The sequence below is a fragment of the Piliocolobus tephrosceles genome, chromosome 6 (assembly GCF_002776525.5).
Source record: "Piliocolobus tephrosceles isolate RC106 chromosome 6, ASM277652v3, whole genome shotgun sequence".
In the NCBI taxonomy this organism is placed as follows: Eukaryota; Metazoa; Chordata; class Mammalia; order Primates; family Cercopithecidae; genus Piliocolobus; species Piliocolobus tephrosceles.
In genome coordinates, this window is record NC_045439.1 from 144,111,618 (window position 1) to 144,132,639 (window position 21,022).

Genomic DNA, 21,022 nt, shown 5'->3' on the forward strand with positions numbered 1-21,022 from the left:
CTCTTAAAACAGGCCAGGTCCAGTGACTCATGCCTGTAATCCCAGCACTCTGGGAGACCGAGTGGCAGGATTGCTTGAGGCCAGGAGTTTGAGACCAGTCTGGGCAATGTAATGAGACCTCATCTTTACAAAAAATTTAAAACACAAATTAGCTGGGTATGGTGACACACACCTATAGTCCAAGGTGCTTGGGAGACTGAGGTGGGAGGATCGTCTGAGCCCAGGAGTTTGAGGTTACAATGAGCTATGATTGCACCACTACATTCCAGCCTGGGCGACAGAACAAGACCCTGTCTCTAAAACAAACAAGCAACAAACAAAAAACAGTCATCTCAAATTCAAGTCAAAATAGCAATAACAATAATGAAAGTAATAATAATGCTATGTTTTTACACAATCATTGTTCAGGCTCATGACTTCTATTAATATTTTACCTTATTTTCCTTAAAATTAAAATTACACTATTCAAATTAAAGCAGACATAAAATTAGATTTGGAAGAAAATAACTTTGATGTATTATTTAAACCTTCGAGGATAAAAATACATGCAAGTTCTTCTAATCATCCAGAACTAAGAAGACATATGAGGTGTAAAATGGGTATTTATTTTTGTTATTCTCAATGGAAGATCAAAGTTATAGTATGGTTCTCAGAAACTATTGTAACAGTTTACTTCATGGTACAAAATTGCCATAGAAATTTTTCCTGGTGAATGGCAGACGGGGCAGCTAATATTTCCATGTTTATTTCTCAAATGTAGAATTCAAAAGAGAAGTATCGACGAAAAAAAACCTAACACCTGCAATGGGAATACGTTAGAAATGTAGTACTTTTTTTTTTCATGATGTTAATGATTCTAATCTAAATTAATCAAGCTAATTAATGTGTTGCAGTAAGCACTGATGCAAACAGATTTCATTAATAAGTTAATGTAAGTATATGAAAACTCTATCTCTAAATTGATTCCCTTTGAAAAATTTCTGTAGGAACCATAGATTCATCAGAAATGCTTACAGGACAGATCCATATATGTTACAAATGGACAAACTAATAAGTAAATAACATAAAAAATAGTCAAAGGTAGATGTCCTGGCTTCACTACCAAATCATTTAGTAGTGTCAGGCTTGGCTGTGCTCACTGTTACTGTGTTATTGCTCTATACCTTCAAATTATTTAGAAGAGCAGTGACATTCTAACTAGCAAATGTCAAGTCCCATAGGAGCACTGCTTCTGAACTAAGCTTAAATAAATATTCAATGCTTAATTTTGATTAGGAAATGTTGTTGATATTGTGGTTTTGCTTTGTAATCTGATTTCTACCAAAAGGATTAAAAGAAAGAAAAAAAAAGGTGAAAGCAGAGAATAGGCATGTTTGTGGGTAGGGATTATCTTCATTGTGTTGGCAAGCAAGCAAATTTTGCCTTAGAGCTAAACAAATTTTGCTGATACTCAACTGTCAAATTATCCTGAGGTGAAAGATTTATAATAGCAAAGAGATAATTATGTGAGTAAAGATTTGAAAATCTATAGCACATCAGAGCATTTGATGTTGAGTTTTTAACATGTTTCTTCTTTCACCTGTACAGCTATATAAGACAAATCACTCTGTTTACTCTTGATATCCCAGTCTGTATCTGTTTCTGAATCACTGGAGTAAATGTCAAAGAGAGAGGAAGTTCTAGACCACAATTCATCTGTCTGAGTAGTTGCATTACACAGTCTTTTTCCAAACACTTTCACTTTGGCTTGAATACCTGAAAGAGAATAAGCATAAGTACCTATGAGTCAGACTTTGCTTTTCATATATCTTTAATATACAAAAGATCGATTCAATTGCTTAATCCATTGAAGAGTCAAAACATACCCACACTACGGTGACGGGGCCTTTTCAAAGACATTTGTGTACTTTTATGCAGTGGGCCTTCTTCACAGTGAGTAGGTACTGAAGTGACAGTATTAGATGGATTATCAGCATGGGGTTGGGTTTGCACAACTTCATTTTCACACGTAATCTAAAAATACAAATCAGGGGAGAAACATATTAAAGTCTACCTTATAGGGTTTTATCTTTCAAAAGTTACAAGTAGTAAGAGTATAGCTGAAAATTTTCAGTCACATATTAGTAAGGCTGATACTTGAACCTAGGCAAGGTGAATCTATAGTCCAAGCTTTCATAAATTCTGCCATACTGTCTTTTCTCCACTTATAAATCATGAACTCTGGTCAGCCAGAATGTATAAGCTATTTGCTTACAACTAATTATTTTTTTCTTAAATCAACAGCTAGAAGAGATAATACCTTTTTTTCTTTGAGACAGAGTTTTGCTCTTGTTGTCCAAGCTGGAGTACAATGGTGCGATCTCAGCTCACTGCAATCTCCGCCTCCCGGGTTCAATTGATTCTCCTGCCTCAGCTTCCCAAGTAGCTGGGATTACAGGCAGGCGCCACCATGCCTGGCTAATTTTTTGTATTTTTAGTAGAATCAGGGTTTCACCATGCTAGCCAGGCTGGTCTCAAACTCCGGACCTCAGGTGATCCGCCCGCCTCGGCCTCCCAAAGTGTTAGGATTACGGGCGTGAGGCACTGCGCCCAGCCGAGATAATATTATTAGTATTAACTTATTTGATACCTTAGCAGTCATATTATTCTAGAAAACCTAATCATTTGTTCTTTATACTTTATAGAGGACTCCTTTAATAAGATAAATGACTTTTAATACTTTCCTGAGAAAAATTACATTGTGAAATGGATTTTTTTTTTTTTTTTTTTTTTTAGACAGAGGTCTCCCTCTGTCACCTAGGCCGGAGTGCAGAGGCATGATCTTGGCTCACTGCAACATCTACCTCCTGGGTTCAAGCAATTCTCATGCCTCAGCCTCCCAAGTAGCTGGGATTACAGGTGCCTGCCACCATGCCTGGCTAATTTTTTGTATTTTTAGTAGACAATGTTTCACCATGGTGACCAGGCTGGTCTCAAACTCCTGACCTCAAGTGATCCACCTGCCTCAGCCTCCCAAAGTGCTGGGATTACAGGCGTGTGCCATTGTGCCAGGCGGTGAAATTTGATTTGTGGGGGAAGTAATATGGGTAAGAGGTAGAAAGAGGGAGGGTTTCAATATGTAAAAGGTAATATAAGAAAGGGTACCTAGAGATTATGTGGAAGAGGGTAAGAAAAGATGTCTGGAAAAGTTAAGAGGGCCTGGGAGGAGAGAAAATAAGTGATAGAGAAATGAAAACAAAATTAAAGTGTTTAGCAGTAGTGGCAGCTGCCTTCAAACCACTGAAAAAATATTTTAGTAGGTGTCTTTGGTGGCTGTACTATAGGCCACAGGCTGTTAATACCCAAGTTAAAGAAACTGTGGCCAGGCACGGTTGCTCATGCCTCCCAGCACTTCGAGAGACAGAGGCAGGTGGATTATTTGAGGTCAGGATTTCAAGATCAGCCTGGCCAACATAGTGAAACCCCATCTCTACTAAAATACAAAAATTAGCTGATGTGGTGGCACATCAGCTACTTGGGAGGCTGAGGCACAATAATTGCTTGAAACCGGGAGGCAGAGGTTGTTGCAGTGATCACACCCCTGCACTCCAGCCTGGGCAACAGAGTGAGACTCTGTTTCAAACACACACATACCCACACACAGAAAAAAAAAAAAAAAAAAGAAAGATACTTTATAAAGAAATTCTTGTGAAGAGTCCCTTTGTAACACGATTCTTATTTAAAGGGTTTATCTCCATGTTTAAAAAATCATGACCAACTTTCACTAGTTATATCTACGTCTAAGTCAAGCATTGTCAAAGTCCAGAATAAGCACATATTTCTTTACAAAAAGGTGTACACTGGATAAAATAGAGTTTTAGAAATTTAATCAGGGTTTGAAAAATAACTTTTGTTCCCTTTATAACAATAATACATTTTTTTACTGCAAAAATTTGCATCATACAGAGAAGCAAAAATAAACTAAAAATTAGTCATAATCTCACAATCCATAGCTAACACTTTATATTTTGATGTTTTTTGTCTTTTTCTGTGTATTTTTAAAAATTGAGATAATATAATGCTTTATAACCTAGTTTTGCCACTTATTTTATATATCATCTTTCTGTTATTAAATATTCTACAACATAATTTTTATTGCCACATAGGAATGTATTACACAGATATACTACAATTTATTAAAACAATCCGTATTACTAGAAATATTTGAACATAAATCTCTTGTGTAGATATCTGATTGCTTCTTCAGATTAAAAGCTTAGTGGCAGAATTTCCAGGCATGTATTAATCCACTAGAACATGAGTCAAAAGAAAATATCTAGAATGAGGCAGAAAGAGACAAAAGGAAGACAGAACATACAAAAAATGTCATGATAGACATAGGGGTAAGATTTCCGAGTATAACATAAAATGGGGCAGACGCAGTATTTGAACAAATAACAGCTGAGAATTTATCAAAATGGATAGAAGGCATTAAGTCATGGTTTTGCAAAAGTACTATAAACCTTTTCTATTTATCAAAATAAAAACAACAGAAACCAAACCTATACACACTACAGTAAAACTGGAAAATGAAGAGAAAAACTTAACAGCAGTCTGAGGAAAAAAGATACATTCTCTTCAATGGAGTAACCATAAGACAGAATAATGCCTAAACTTTTTTTTTTTTTTCCTTTGAGACGGAGTCTCGCTCAGTCGCCCAGGCTGGAGTGCAGTGGCCTAATCTCGGCCCACTGCAAGCTCCGCCTCCCGGGTTCACACCATTCTCCTGCCTCAGCCTCCCGAGTAGCTGGGACTACAGGCGCCCGCCACCACGCCCGGCTAATTTTTTGCATTTTTAGTAGAGACGGGGTTTCACCGTGTTAGCCAGGATGATCTCGATCACCTGACCTCGTGATCCGCCCGCCTTGGCCTCCCAAAGTGCTGGGATTACAGGCATGAGCCACCGCACCCGGCCATGCCTAAACTTTTAAGGACAACACAGAAAGATTGAAAGTAGAAGGATGGAAACAGATGTACTACGCAAATACTAAGTTAAAGAAACCTGGTGTTGCTATATTAGCACTATATACCTAGCAACATAGCTTCAAAATATATACATACCTAATAACATTGCTAATAACCTAATAACTTCAAGATATATACCACAAAATGGATAGAATTTGAAGATTAATATGTAAATTCAAAATCGCAGTGGAAGATGGCAACATCACTTTCTTAGTAATTGATTGAATAAGATAAAAATTCCAAAAGGATATAGGAAATTTAAATATGATTAATAGACATCAGCAGAACACTATCCAAGTGCAATACGCACATTCATCTCAAGTACATATGGAACATTTAAAATACTATTTTGGGCATGTTACAAGTTTCAACAAATTTCAAAAGATTAAGTCCATATATTGTATTTTCTCTGGCAGTAGTGTAATTGACCAGAAATCTATTGCAAAAATTTAACTAAAAATGCCCGGAGATATGGCAATTAAAAAATATACTTCTAATTAACCCACAAATAAAATATAAAATCACGATGGAAATTAGATAATTTATACTAAATAATAATAAAAATACTCCATACCTAAAACTTGTAAGATTCAATAAAGTCATGTTAGGTGAGGACTTACAATCTTTAATGCACATATTAGGATGGAAAAATTAATTGGGCTTAATTTAGGTTAGATTTATTAATATCATGCAAAAAGTATTCCACAAAATATCTCGAACGTATCCCCCTCTCAGGACCCAGGTTTTCCTCTATCAACACCATTCTACTGAATTCTACATTTGGGAAATCAGCTTGTGAAACTTAGCTGCGCCATTTACCATTCACCATAAAAATTTTGAAAATCAATGATATAATTTAACTTCTTAAGAAGTTAAAAACAGAGCAGTGGACAAAATTTTAAAATGTAGAGGAAGGGAATAATGAATAAGCGAAATAAATGAAAAAAAATTCTAGAAAGAAGATCAACAAGGCAAAGTTTGTTCTTTCAAAAAACTAATAAAAATCGATAAACTGGTGGGGTGCGGTGGCTCACGCCTGTAATCCCAGCACTTTGGGAGGCGGAGGCAGGTGGATCACTGGAGGTCAGTAGTTTGAGACCAGCCTGGCCAAAATGGTGAAACCCCATCTCTACTAAAAATACAAAAATTAGCCGGAAATGGTGGCAGGCACCTGTAATCCCAGCTACTCGGGAGGCTGAGACAGGAGAAATACTTGAACCCAGGTGGCAGAGGTTGTAGTGAGCCGAGATTGAGCCACTGCACTCTAATCTGTGTGACAAAGTGAGCCTCTGTCTAAAAAAGAAAAAAAAAAAAAAATCAATAAGCCATCAGGTGAAGCTGATCAAGAAAAAATGAAAAAGCAAAAATTACCTCGGCTCAAACAGAATTTTTTCAAATACAAGATTATCATGAAGGTTTTGTGTCAATACATTTAAAAATTTAGATGGAACAGACAAATTAAAAAACACTATTTATCAAAATGGATAAACAAAATACTATTTATCAATATGGATAAACAATAGAACTCTGAATAACATTATAACAAAGGAATTGAATCCATCATAAAAAAACCTTTCCAAAAGGAAAACTCCTGTCTTATCAATGAGTTCTACCAAATTTATTAATGCATATATAATGGCATTTTATATAAACACTTCAGAGAATGAAAAAAGAGAGAACAATTCCAAATCTGTTGGCATAATCTTCATACCAAACCTGAGAAAGGCATTCCAAGAAAGAAAAAACTGTAGACCAGTTTCACTCATGCACACAGATACAAAAATCCTAAATATTTTATTTTAGCTAATATTTTATTAAGCAATATGGGAAAGGAATAAAGCACTTTGACCAAATTGAGTTTATTTTAGCCATGCAAGTTTGATTCTATATTTTAAAATCAAGGAATATAATTTACTATAATTTACTATATTAACATAATAAAAATGTTATCCTTAATAGATTCCAAACAACCATTTGATAAAATTCACCATTATTTATAATTTTAATTAGGAATAAAGGGGAACATTTCTTTTTATTACAAAGAGAGTTATAAAAAAGTATAGTAAAAATCATATCAAATGGGGAAATATTAAAGGTTTTCCCTCTGAAATTAGGAATGAGAAAAGGATTCCCCTCACCTCTTCTGTTCCCCACACTGTACTGGAGGTTCAAGCCAGTGCAACAGGAAGAATATGAAATAAAAACACGAACATCAAACACTTTTTTCAGATGATATTTTTGTACATGTATAAAATTGAAGAGAATTTATAAACTATTGAAATTAATAAGTGAGTTTAACAAGATTTTTGGATACAAGTTCAACAAAAATTAATTTATCAATATACACTTATAGATTATAAAATTTTAAATACCACTTATAGTAGCAAAATCAAATAGCTGTGAATAAATCTAATGAAAGATATATAAGACCTCTACATCAAATACCATGAGTAACTTTTAAGAGAAATTTAAAAACCCAAATAAATGGAGATATATGTTCATGGATTAGAAGAATCAATATTGTCAATATGCCATTTATTCCCACATTCATTTATGAATTCCATGGAGTCATAATCAAAATCCTAGTATGTAATTTGTGAAAATTGACAAACCAATTCTGAAATGTATCTAGAAATCTAAAGAGCCCAACATAGTCAAAATATCCACAAACATGAACAAGAGGTATTAATCAACTGGATATTAATTCTTAATAAAGCTATATAAGACACTGTGATATTTTTGCTAAGACAGGCAAACAGATAAGTGAAACAGAATAAAGTATGTGGAAACAGACCTATGCATATAAAGGGCACTTGATTGATGACAAAGTTGACATTGCAAGGCCAAGAAGAAATGCTAGTAGTTTCAATAAAAGATGCTGAGTCAAATGGGTATCAATGTTGGGAAAAATGAAACTTAAATCCTACCTCATACCAAACACAAAAATCAATTCTGAATTAGATCTAAATATAAAAAGTAAAAACAACGAAGTTTATTATGAACAGCATAGTAGAATGTTTTAAGTATTAAGCATAAAGAAAATTATTGGTAATTTGGACTACATCAGAATTAAGAACTTCAGTACATCAAAGACATTATTAAGAACCAAGAGGCAACCCACAGTGGGTGACGATAAAAACATTTAACTGAAAAAGGACTTCGAGGTAGAATCTGTTAAAAATTCTAAATCAACAAGAAAAGCCAGACGATCCAACAGAAAAATGGGCTAGATTTAAAAGGGCATGTCACTGAAGGCTACCCACATATCCAATTAATATTTGAAAAGGTATTTCCTTAGTAATTTCATCAGTAATCAGGGGATGAAAAACAAAAACACTACTACCCACTCTGCAAATGGACTCAGATGTGAAAGACTAGAAATCCCACGTATGGGCGAGAATGTGGAACAATGGAAACTATCATACTTCTGGTAGAAGTGTAAATTTGTACAAGTATTTTAGAAAACGATTTGGTATTATCTACTGAAGTTTAATACTATGACCCAGCAATTCTAGGTAGATATCCTCAGAAATGTGTGCACATGTGGACCAAAAGACAGGTACAAGACAGTTTATAGTAGTATTACTTATGATATCCCCAATGGGTAACAACCCAAATGTTCAACAATAGACAGACAAATTTTAGTATATTCATACAATGGAATACTACATAACAATGAAAATGAACTACTGTTATATGCAACAATATGGATGAATCTCAAATATATCATGTTGAACAAAAGAAGCCAGACACAGAAAATGGCTACAGTATGATTTGATTTATATGAAATCCAAAAAAAAAAAAGCAAACTTGGTTACCTTTGAGGAGAGGGGAGGGGCTGGATATGGGGTGATAGAGTGACTCCTGGGGTGCTAGCAATGTTCTGTTTCTCTGACCTGGGTTGTGGTTATACATGTTCAGTTTATGATAATTTAATGACTTGTCCACTTAAGATTTGTTCACTTTTCTGTGTATTTGCTATAGTTCAAGGGAACAATTTAAAAAATTCAGTTGTGTTTTTAAAAAAAGAATGCACAATTAACAGTTAAGGGAAAACAATAATCAAGCCCCTTTCTTTCCTTGGAAGGTGTCTTATCTTTTCTGAAGCCCCCTAAGGATATTTAACATTCACATTTGTATTTATCTATATATAGCACCAAGCACCCAGAACAGTGACTACAATAGCTCTTCAATAAATGTTGTAGAATGACTGGAAATATGATTTGTAGACAACTAGTCCTGGGATTAGGAAGAAAAACATTGGGTGGGGGAAGAAGTCAGATAGACAAGCCAATTTTTGAGCAATGTGATTAGGGTTCTCTATCCAGACCAGGCTAAACATTTATTGCTATTAACTCAAAATCTTTTTTTTTTTAACCTTATATACTTTTAAAGTGACTATTTTAGAACTCACACGTATTTTTCTCGTAATTCAGCAAGTATATTAATGTACTATGGATTGTTATAAATGTTGGCTGGTTACACTTACTAAATGGAAAACAGATTTATTATGTATGCTGGATCTGTTTCCCAATGGTTAGTTTTTATGGGTTATAAAGACTTTGGTTGTTTGACTAGCTTGACTTTTCTTCCCCCAGGTTTTGGTTAGGTTGTATAATTATGAAGAAGAAAAATGGTGTAGGGGGATGTGTGTGGCACATGTTTAGTATTTATCTCTCTTGCTACACACATATATATGTACATGGATATACATGTTTGGGCAAAGTTTGCATAGGTGGTGATGGTAGACAGATGGTTCAAGGAAAGGACAGCTATCCTGACAGATATACAGCTTGGTGAGAAGGGAAACTGGCAGATAATTGAAAATTCAATTATAATGCAAAAAAATTGTTTTTATAATCATGTAATCATTCCATACATTTTTATTGAACTACTTAAATTTGTAAAATATTGTTTTAGGCACTGCAATACAATGGCAAAGAAATCAGACATGATCCTAGCTCTCATGGAGCTTACATTCTAATGTGAGAAACAAATATTAAGTAAACTACACAATTATTTTACGGCAATTATGGTAAATGCTACTGAAGTATCTATACTATTGAATCACACGGAGTACATGAAGAATGAGAGTACATAACTAAGTGATCAAGGGGAAAGATGTTTAGCTGATTTTTAAGGGAAAAAGACTTAATCGGTAATGATGGGAGTGGGAGAGGCATAGTTCCAGGATATTATAATACATGGAACAACTGAGCAAAGTCTTGTTGGTAGGAAGTAATATAGTATGTCCAAGAACTGAAAGGTCAGCATGATGGCACACGGTGAGCAACAGGGACAGTGGCCTTGGATAGGGCTAGTGTGGTATGCAGGGGGAAAAAGCATGCAGGGCCATGTAAATTGGGTTAATAATTTTGTTCTTTATCTTAATAATTGCAGGATGCCATTAAAGGGTCTTAAACACCCACCCCAATGTAGGAAGCAGGTTAGTACTGCAGAAAGAGTGTTGGTCTGGCAACCGGACCTAAGTAAGGATTACAAACTCCTGAGGAAATTACTAACCTCTTGCTATAATTTAATCTATGTCATGGTGGTAAGGCTGAAGTTTATCACAAGGAAGGCTGGAAAGTTTTCTTTAAAATGGTAAGTGGGGAAGAAGGTAGTAGTAACCAGATGCAAAATAAGTGCAAACAATGTTTAAAAGGAACAGAAAAGTAGGCAGAAGAGAGCAAGATGGGGAAATTCAGCCCACCAGGGATACTGAATTTAAAGGCAGCTAGAGCAAGTACCAGTCAAAAGGAAGTTTAGGGGTGGGAAGTGAATTATTTGCAAGCTCCATCTTCATCTGTAGCTCCACATCTCCTTCGCCCCATCATCTGTGACACAAATAAGGGACTTTCCTCAAGCTTACGTAATGTGCAAACACAGTTTCAAGCACCCCAATCCTAGAGATTTGCTCAAATTAAACCCTTTCTATTTAAAAACCCTGGAGCGGGGAGTGAAAGCAACTCAATACTCTGCAGGACAAGACTGTGTGTGTGTGTGTGTTTTGGGGAGGAGCAGTTAGAAGGAATTAACTGGGTTACTTAATTCCAGAGTGTTAGTGCTAAATGGGACCTCGGAGATCACCTCTAAAGTACACTCCTAAATTTGCAGATTAGAAAACGGGAACCTTCGAGATGAGGTGCTTTTCCCAAGGTGACACTAAGTGGAGGAGCCCAGTCAAGAGTCCAGGGGTCCTTCCACAACCCTCGGTGGTCTCTCTTTACCTGTGAAGCCGCAGCCTGCTTCCCAGCTCGTGGACGTGTACAGGAGACTAGATCTGGGACAGTCTCAGAATGCCTGGCTGCCTGGAGCTCTCCTCCCGTGTCCGGGCGGCCTGCTTGGTCTCTCTCCTCTTCCCCCTTAGGTGCTGGGGCGGGCACTCGGTGCAGGGTGGGCACGGCGCCTGCCACTAGCCTCAGGCGCTGGGAGAAGCGCAGGTTCTTCTGGATAACCGAAGAGACGTCAAAACAGGCTGGGGCAAAGTGGTCAGAGCAGATGACCGAGCGGTCATTGCCTCCGTACCAGTCGGCGCGGCAGCCCCGCACGAAGCGGTCCCAGAGCAGCCGAACGGCCCGGTCTTTGGGGAAGCGGAACAGCGACTTCCCAGACTTGGTGGTGTTGCCGCAGTGGGCGGCCACACAACGGGCCGGCATGGCGGCCGTCTTCGGTGCGCGGGAGCCGGGCTCCCTGGACCTTCGCCCTTGGGCACGCTCCTCGCAGCTGCCTCGGCGAGGCACGCCCTTTCCTCCTCACCTGTCCCCTCTGGGTCGGGATCGTTTCCTTCCCTACCTCTGGCCACCGGAAGTGGCGATCTGGGGCCCCCAATGGGAGGGCTCTTCGATATCTTCCTCCTCCTCCTCCCTGCACTGCTCCCCAGGAGCAAGTGGACACAAGCAGAGGGATACAAATTTCGCGCGGGCAGCGCTGAGGTGGGCCGTAAAGAGGAACGGACCGGAAGTGGTGGTTGTCATAGCCACCAATGTGGCCAGGCTCTTCCCAAGCTTATCCTCCTCCCAATACTCCCGTTCTGTTTTTATGAGGCCGGGAAAATAGAACGAGGAAGTGGTGACGCACTGGGCGCTCACGAATACAACCAGAAACTACCACAACTGTGTGGCCCTATGGATTCGGGAGAGGTCCAGACCGGAAATGGCCGTTTCCATGGTAACCCTGAGCCGGTTGCCTGGGAGATGACCTCTTTCGGGTCTCTCTGAATCTCTGCTGTAGCGTCACCTCGAAGGCAGATCTAACAGAGATCCTGGACTGTCTCCTATCATGATTCCCGGGAAATATCGCTCTGTTTCTGGCCGGGCTGCGAACAACGTAAGCTGGGCCTTCTACTTTCTCTTTCTTCCCGTTGGTACTCTTTCTGACTGGCGTCTTTGTCCTAGGAGATGGGCTGTATTATTGGGACCGGGGCCGCTGGGTCTGCTCAAGCTATTGTCTGACCGGGGTTTGAGGTTCGTGGGCTGGACCAAGGCACAATTTAATATTGTATGATGGGTACTCAAAGTCTTGTCCAGGATCTGGGCTCCCCAGAAGGTGGAGCTGGTCAGCTGTGAAAGGTTCGGGTTTATTTAAATTCCTTTGGCCAGTCAATTCCTTTTTCTTTTCTTTTCCTTTTGACTGTGAAGAGAATTTATCATTAGGGACTCCCACCTCCTTCACCTGTCCCATTGAGATATTTATTTAGACCTGAATGGCAAATGTCGAAAGCCTGAGTACTAACTAGAGGGTTAAATTGCTGCCGACATTTTGGAAAATAAATCAATGAAATCTTTTAATTCTTAGATGTGATTTTATTGTTTTCAGCAAATCCTCAGAACAAGATCATTTACCAGAAACAGAAATCGCGCATTCTGTTTTAATTTTTTGTTATATTTTTATGTGTACCTTTTTTTTTTGGAAATATGTGTCTGTGTATGAAGAGCAAATTTTATGGTTTAATTTTTACATTTCAGGTGAACTGTGGGCTTCATCTGGTTATTCAAACATCATCGCTTCCTGAAAAAAGCAAAGTAAGATTTAAGAAGGTTGGCCTTTAAATAGAAGATTGTTTTATTTTCTACACAAATAGCTGCATGATTTAAGAGTAGATTCTAAACTGAAAAATTTAAGTAGATTTACTTTGATTTCCAGTTTAAAGCTAGTTCTTACTTTCTGCCTACATAAAGCCAAAATAACCCTCTTTAAAAAACTTAGTGTTATTTTATTGATTACAAAAGGTAAGGTTTTTTTGTGTGTGTGTGTTTTGACATTTACACTTTTTTTTTTTTTTTTTCTTGAGACAGGGTCTAGCTCTGTCACCCAGGCTGGGGCACTGGGGCACAATTTTGGTTCACTGCAACCTCTGCCTCCCAGGCTCAAGCGATCCTCCTACCTCAGCCTCCTGAGTAGCTGGGACCACAGGTACATGCCACCAAGCCTGGCTAATATTTTTGTATTTTTTGTAGAGACAGGTTTCACCATGTTGCCCAGGCTGTTCTCGAGCTCTTGAGCTGAAGCGATCCACCTGCCTTGGCCTTGCAAAGTGCTGGGATTACAGGCGACAGCCACCGCACCCAGTGATACTTACATATTTCTGAAATCAGGAGCCTTCTTAAAATTGATGGCATGTCATAGTTTAATTGGGGAGGTTTTTTTTCTTTCTTAGTAGAGGGCAAAATAATGGTATGTCTTACTACTGATGACACCTTAGATAAAATGGTAATTGGGAGGGCATATCCACACATCCCATTTAAAATCAGGGCAGAAAAAAATAGGTTAGCAGTGGACACATGTTAGACTTAATGTTATTTAGAAGTTACAATATGAATATGAGATTTTTTTCCCCCAGACTATTTGCCCATAATGTCTCTAGCATTTCTATTTCTGGCTTTTGATTTAATTTTTGAGATTTTGAGATAAACATGTTTCTCTTTCCCTTCTGTCTCACCTCAACATTTATACTCACCTACTTTCTACACACTATGTCTCAAGACACAACATGATTTTTCCTCCTTTGACCATGTTGGAAACCTCTAACCATCACAATTCAGGTATTTCCTAAAAAGTTATTAAATAGGCGTCACTGGAAGAACTCTAAAGTGAAGGGCAGAGTTCACACATAACAGCATGAAGAAGGGTAAAAAAAGGCATGAGGAAGGTAAATGGAAGGATATCGTTAGTCAAGGAGGCAGCTGTTGATGACATTATATATGAATATGAAAATAGTGAACACTCGGAAAATAGATCATTTGATCATCTCAAATAAACATCAGTTAGATTAATTGAAAAATATTCTTTATTGTAATTGAGCATAATGGATTCCCTCCAGAGCTTTCCTAATTGATTTCTCTGGACAAGTCCTTTCCCACCATTATAATGTTTCTACGGACTGTGTGCCTCATCCAAACATTTTTTCCAAACCATTCACTTTCTCTTGTGTGGACATCTATTCAGAGAAAATACCTTCAGGTCTTATAATTCCTATGAATATAATGCAAATGCCAACATAATGTTTATAGTATGGATACATTAGAAGCATCTTAATTTATTCAAGGTACATATTTGGGTTTTTTTTGTGGCTAATCATAAGAAGTTGTTTTGGTTTTGTTTTTCTCATTCCTCCTACCAGATAATTATTTTAGATCAGTTTTAGATCAAGTGAAAACCCTTCTTAGAAGACTTAAATATACAATTGTATTTTGTTATAATAGGACATTTAAAGGGATTATAATGATCAAAACAGTGATGTTTTTCAACAGCATTTTATTTATATTGTGTGCTTTTTTTGTAGCAAATGGTTCTTTTAATCATTGTATTTGTGGTGATAGCATGGAGGTATCAGAAGTGTCTCAGCTTGGAGTATCTTTTATCTGACCTCATAAAATTGACCCTGATTTTGTGCGTGGTAAAATACAATGATAGAGGTGCAGTCATCACCTCTATCTAGTTCCAGAATTTTTTCATCATTCTAAGTGGAATCCCTATAGCCATTAAGCAGTTACTTTTCATTCCCTGCTTCCCTTAAATGCCTGGAAGCCACAAATATGCTTTGCATCTCTATGGATTTGCCTATGTGGTATTTTGTGTCAGTTTTCTTTCACTTAGCATGATGTTTTCAAGGTTCATCCACATTGTACCATGTGTATCAGTTATTGTATATTTTTTAATTATCTTCATTGCTTAGTGTTAAATTCGCCTCCAAATATTTTTTTCTTTAATAATGTTTTTCAGGTTGAATTCAAGCTAAATAAAGACACATCGTCATTCCCCGGTAGACTTTTACAACATGACCTTGAAAGAAACTACTCAAGTAGGCAAGGTATTGTCAGTGAGTAGAGATCAGATGTGGTTCATCATCTTTGAATAATATTAACTGTTTAATAATGTTGAATTACTAGATCCAAATAAACTTGAATTTAAAATGAAATGGTTCACTGGGACCAAATTGGTTTGGTATTTTTAAAAAAATCATTGGTTGTATATATGTAGCATAGTAGATTATTTCCAATATAGGAAAAAGCTGTTATTATTTTCCTTTAAGGGTGGGCTATACACTAGAGAATGGAAAAAGAATGTTTCAGATACTGTATTAGAACAGTATTTGGAAGTCGCTAATTAGAGAGAGTAAGCGTATGGTAACACAAATATTAAGGAAATAAGGAAAGAATGGAAAGTCAGCAGTAGAGAAGAAACAATCTTTCCCTGTTACTATCACATATAATAATAGATTTTATATTAAAGGCTTTAAACTTTAGTGTCTATCACTTGGGATCTTGTTACAAATGCACATTCTTAGTGCTCCCCCTCCATCTTCCCCATTCTGATTTTGTAGGTCTTGAGTGGGATTTGGAAATGTGCATTTTAATAATGTCACAAGTGATTCTGAGGTATATGGTTTGTGGGTCATCCTTTGACAAATAGTGCCTCATATGATCTGGTTATATTTCTGAAATATATTTTTCAAATCAAGGAAAAATTTCCTTCACATTTGAATCTTGGTTTGTTGCTGACAGCCATTAGCTTTGTGTAATGTGCTCATGTTAAACACTTCTGAATCCACATATGCAAAACTGCCTTTACCTCTTAGGAGTTTATATGAGAGGGCTGATCAATATAGGCCTTTCTAGGTTGTTCATGTTATTACTGTGGGAACATATGGTGATTTTAAATATTGGGTAATTTTCTCTCTCTTTTTATTTCTGGGCTGACTTCTTGGAGATGGCATATCTTTTCTCTTTCCTACATTCTATACTCTTGTCTTGACCAATTGCTGGACATGACATCAGCCTAACTGCAATTCCACAGTTCAGGAAGCATCTGTTTTTGCTTTCTTTGATTCAGTTCAGTACATATTTATAAAGCAAGTATTATATGCCAGTCACTCTTTTAGGTACAGAATTATAGATGTGAAGCCTCAACAAGGGTTTTTATGCTTGCATTGTGAATTTCCTTAACATTTTTAGTAACGATATCTTAAAAGTTTTCCTGAAATCACGAATCAAAATTAAGTACTTTCACTAAGCTTTTCTTGAGTTAAAGTAGGGAGTTAGTAGACAGATTTGAGGACAGCTGGCCAGGCAAATTTATATAAGTGGTAAAGTGTTACTAGATATTTGCTAATGAGGAAATAGTATGGATGTATTGAATTTTGTGAACTTGAGAGATGAAAAAAGTTTTACACATAAGTAATGACCCATTTAGTATGAATTAACTCTTTAGGGAAAAAAAAACCTAATTGGTTTTTCATTTAAAAAATTTATTCAAAATTAGGTTCTGTGACAGGATACTCATTTGAAATGTCTTAAATGTGTACCTGGTTGCTTTCAATGTGCTCCCTCAATAGTTCCAGGCAGTTTCGTGCAAAGAAGGCCAGACAACTTAATTCTTTTCTTGACTTTTGTACTCAAATTTTACTTCCACGGGCATAAAATTTTGGAAAAATTATAAGTAGCACTTCATCAGGAAAAGCTTAGGGATGTCTGTCTAATAAACTATCTTGATACCCAAACATTATAATTAATTTCAGTCATTTCTTATTTTTCAAAATTAATCAAACATATGATAGCCTGTCCACACAAATTAACCAGTGATACTCTCAGTCAAAAGTAAAGACACTTGATATTTTATTTAAGTTAGTGAGTTTAAAACTTGATATGTGATTTCTTTTAGGCTTCTTAGAATACTACGAGTTAACCCCTGTGTCTTTGAGATTCTATAAGCGCCATATATTGCAGGAACTACTATATAATAAAATTTCAGTTAACCTGACCTTATTGATTAAATCCCTTAATTAGGAATTTTAAAATATGGTGTAGAAGGGAAGAGGCAATACTTTGCTCTTAAGATAATGATAAATCACTGGAAAATCTAGAGTTAAGATTTTCGTTACCAAAACAATCTCAAAGACAGGGCCGAATGGACGCACATATATGGCAATATATACTATGCCATCCATCCATCCACCTGTCTGTCCATCCACCCATCTGTTCATTTATCCATCCATGCATCCATCTCCTCATCTATATATTCATATATCCAACCAGCCATCCAGCCATCTGTGTATCTAGCATACAGTGCAGTGAACATTCTTACCAAATTTAGACCATTATACTTCTTAACACTTTGAGATGCTATTTATATTGAGATTTTTTTAAACAGAAATAACACACACAAAATAGATTTTCAATTAAGTCTTAGTAAACTGGAAAAACAATTAATTTGTCTATTGATTGCCTACTGAATTTGGACTTTACCAAGAATATAAAGAATGTAAAATGAGGTTCATCACCCAAGGAGCTTGTAAATTTAATTTGGAAGACAAGGGCTACATATCTGGTAAGTTAAATAGTAATATAAGAAATAAATAATAACAGGCCAGTTGCTATGGCTCACACCTGTAATCCCAGCACTTTGGGAGGCCAAGGTGGGTGGATTGCTTGAGCCCAGGAGTTCAAGACCCCATCTTGAACATGGTCAATAATATGAAACCCCATCTGTAAAAAAATACTTAAATTAGCTGGTGTGGTGGCACATGCCTGTAGTCCCAGTTATTCGAGAGGCTGAGGTAGGAGGATCACTTGAGACCGGGAGTTTGAGGCTGCAGGGAGCAGTAATCATGCCATGCTGCATTCCAGCCTGGGTGACAGAGCAAGACCCTGTCTCAAAAAGGAAGAAAAATGAAATAAACAGTAACAAACTGTTACAATGAAAATTTTGCCACATAGTAATGTAGTTTTTATGTGGGTGTTTATATACCCATATATATATGTGGATATTTTAACTGGGGATCTCTCTGGTTCCCAGTTATTTAGAAGATCTTGTTGTGTGGTAGATTTAAAGCCTTTTACCCTAATCATTCTTATGGCTTTCTATTTATTGTAAGCAGTATATCACATTGATAGTACGTTCATTATGCTGATATTGATTATGACTTCTGTATATAACAAGGGCTAGAAAGTTTAAGGATAAAATTCCTTTATTCACTGAGTGTAAATTAAATTTAATCTTTGATTATTGCCTCTGTATTTCAAGTCTTGTAAAGTTTAAATTTGCCTCTTAAAAATTGAGGATTGCCCTGAAGCCTTAACAAAATAATTCACAAAACCTAACTAATGCTAACAAGAGAAATTGAGGTTGTCTGCTGCTTGGAGTTTTTCAATCTTTTATCTTTAGTTGACCAATTAATCTTTAATTAGTTAATTCTTAGACTGCAGTCAGTCTTTAGACTGGTTTTTGTTTGTTTTGTTTTTGTTTTTTTTAACCATCTTGACTTGATCCAAATCAATTTACTGACTTGTGGTTGCTTTTAGGTATCCTGCTAGCATGTGGTCATGCCAGAAAATCAGTTCGTTGGTGAATATGATGTCAATTCTGAATGCTTATGCTCTAGAACATCATTATTATCTTGATATTTCACAATATGCAGAAAAGTGGGATGTGAGCACTGATTATTTTGTTCAAGAAACTAGGGGTGAGATACTTCAGTTTATGCCTTGCAGACCTGAGGAAGCTAGCAAATGCCATTGCCTTATAGCTTTTTAATATGATTTATATAGAATTTGATTTTAAGTTGTCATTATATTGTCTGGTGACCTCCCAAAAAGTAGGTTAGCTTTCTAGATTCAGTTTTGATCTTTTTGTTAGTTTCAACAGCAGAATTCTGTGGTAACCTCAGGTTCTATTTTAGTATTATACTTACTGCTGCCTTCAAGCATTTCAACATCAGTTGCTGCTCAGAAGATTTTCTTTTTATAGAGGAAAATATGGTAGATTTCCTCCGGCATTCAAACTGTCACATTTGACCCATTACTCAAATCTTACCTCATTTCTGGAACTTCTCATCGTTCCTTCTTGACCATTTACATTCTTCTAGTTCTTTAGAAAATATCTTAATATTCACCTCCCCCCAAACCCATCTGTAACCACCTTCATTAAGTAAAAAATAACCAGACACACTTATGTGCAAATTTACAAATAGGTATTCTTTTTATTCGGCATTTATGTATGTTGCTCTATTTATGAATTTCATATGTGTATTTATTAATTTCAGTCTGTTAGATTGAAGGCTACATACTGGCAAGCACGTCATCTAACAAACAGCCTATAAACCTTAGAGGGGTGTCATATACTCCGTGGACCCTAACTATGAGAATACTAGATTTACTGACATCCACTTTGGTATCTTGGCAATATTCTCTACTAATAGTGGCTGAACATACAAAGAAAGAGATGATGCGAGGTTTACATCTGCTATCCAAAACTACTTTTTGTGTATTTCCTATACATCTCATCCACAACAAATGTGACAGAACTATATGGGCTGGAAATGAAAACTACCATGAGCTCCTTGTCAGCATTTGGAGATTCTTCCATTAAGATACCTTCAAAATCCAGAATCTGGCAGGGCTGTCATAGCACTGGCCCAAATATATCTGGTAATGAGGGTCTATCATTTTAGTTATAGAGAGTTAGAATTTAAGACAAGAAGTTAGGATTCCAAAGGGATAAAGATAGCACTGGAGTAGTTCTGTACTTTTAACCAATCTGTAAGGCAAGGGAAAAATTATTTGGCATACATGAAACACATAGTTTAGGTTTAAGAAGGAAAGAAACAGATTCAACTTAGTAATTAATTTCAAATGTGGAGAGCTATGGAAACTATACTTGCTAGGTAAGATATTTATGGTGCCAAAATTCTCCAAATATAAGGTGACTTTAGTTTCAAGACTTTGAAGGTTTTTCTTAATTAAGTAATTTGTATATCATTTTTAATAGGTGATCATATTAATTTGGTGAGCTCATCATTGTCATCATTTCCTATTCTTCAACGTTCTTCTGAAGAGAAAATTCTTTACTCAGACAGGTTGAGCCTAGAAAGGTGAGGACAATTTATTTTATTTTATTTTTTTGACTAGGTAATACATAGACATGGTACAAGATTTGAAAGATGCAAGTCTCCCTCCTTCCTACTGTTCCCCAGTTATTCAATTCTCCTATTTAGATATAATCATTTTTTTTAACCAACTTTTTGCTTCTCCTTCCTGAGGTATGGTGAGGAATTTTATATCTATATAAATAAAAGAGCTTGACTATACTCCGCAAGAGTACTACAGCAATTCTAAAATATGACATTGATGAAAAATGGATTTTAGTATAGAAAAAAACTACAATATAATCCTCACATGAGCTTCCTGGGCCCTATCCAGTCTAGTTTCCTGTTACTTCACTGGCTTCATCTTTTCCTACACTCTCCTTCACTCACTGCTCCAATCATACCTGCCTCCTAGCTGTTCCTTGAATACACCAAGAGTGATTATACCTCAGGAATTTGGTACTTGCTATTCCCTCTGCCTGGAATGCTGTTCCTCCTCATATCTTTAGGTTCATTCCCTTACCGCTTTCAGATCTTTGCTCAAATGTCATCATTTCAGGGATGATTTTCTCTGGCCATCCTCTCCAAAATTGCAACCCCTTACACACTGAAGTCTCCAGCCCCCTTCTCTGCTTTCATTATTTTTCTTCTTAG

The 21,022-nt window shown here is 36.6% G+C and overlaps 2 protein-coding genes across 6 annotated transcripts in view; one reads left to right on the forward strand and one right to left on the reverse strand.

Annotated features, from left to right (window-relative positions):
- The window catches only part of LRRC49 (leucine rich repeat containing 49), a 204,209-nt gene that overhangs the window by 27,399 nt on the left and 155,788 nt on the right, over positions 1–21,022 (forward strand). The window contains exons 1-5 of one of the 5 annotated variants that reach the window (XM_023220695.1): positions 11,834–12,333; positions 12,972–13,028; positions 15,229–15,318; positions 17,746–17,832; positions 20,272–20,374. In XM_023220695.1, the coding sequence (XP_023076463.1) occupies positions 17,772–17,832; positions 20,272–20,374 (164 nt within the window). In that variant the 5' untranslated portion in view covers positions 11,834–12,333; positions 12,972–13,028; positions 15,229–15,318; positions 17,746–17,771. Of the gene's footprint in view, positions 1–11,833; positions 12,334–12,971; positions 13,044–15,020; positions 15,083–15,228; positions 15,319–17,745; positions 17,833–19,702; positions 19,932–20,271; positions 20,375–21,022 lie in introns of those variants that run through there. The other 4 variants (XM_026455432.1, XM_023220692.2, XM_023220693.1 and 1 more) reach the window with 4 other exon arrangements.
- THAP10 (THAP domain containing 10) lies at positions 585–12,150 on the reverse strand. The gene is made up of 3 exons (XM_023220698.2): positions 11,235–12,150; positions 1,866–2,013; positions 585–1,755 (listed from the first exon to the last, which is right to left on the reverse strand). Exons 1-3 carry the CDS (start codon positions 11,661–11,663, stop codon positions 1,559–1,561), a joined length of 774 nt encoding a protein of 257 aa, XP_023076466.1. The 5' UTR covers positions 11,664–12,150; the 3' UTR covers positions 585–1,558.

Excerpts from the sequence above, each read along its gene's own strand:
- THAP10 (XM_023220698.2), bottom strand. The coding sequence starts at position 11,663 with ATGCCGGCCCGTTGTGTGGCCGCCCACTGCGGCAACACCACCAAGTCT. Across the intron at positions 2,014-11,234 it reads AGCAGGCTGCGGCTTCACAG|ATTACGTGTGAAAATGAAGT; the intron begins GTAAAGAGAGAC and ends TTGTATTTTTAG. Across the intron at positions 1,756-1,865 it reads GCCCCGTCACCGTAGTGTGG|GTATTCAAGCCAAAGTGAAA; the intron begins GTATGTTTTGAC and ends ATTCTCTTTCAG.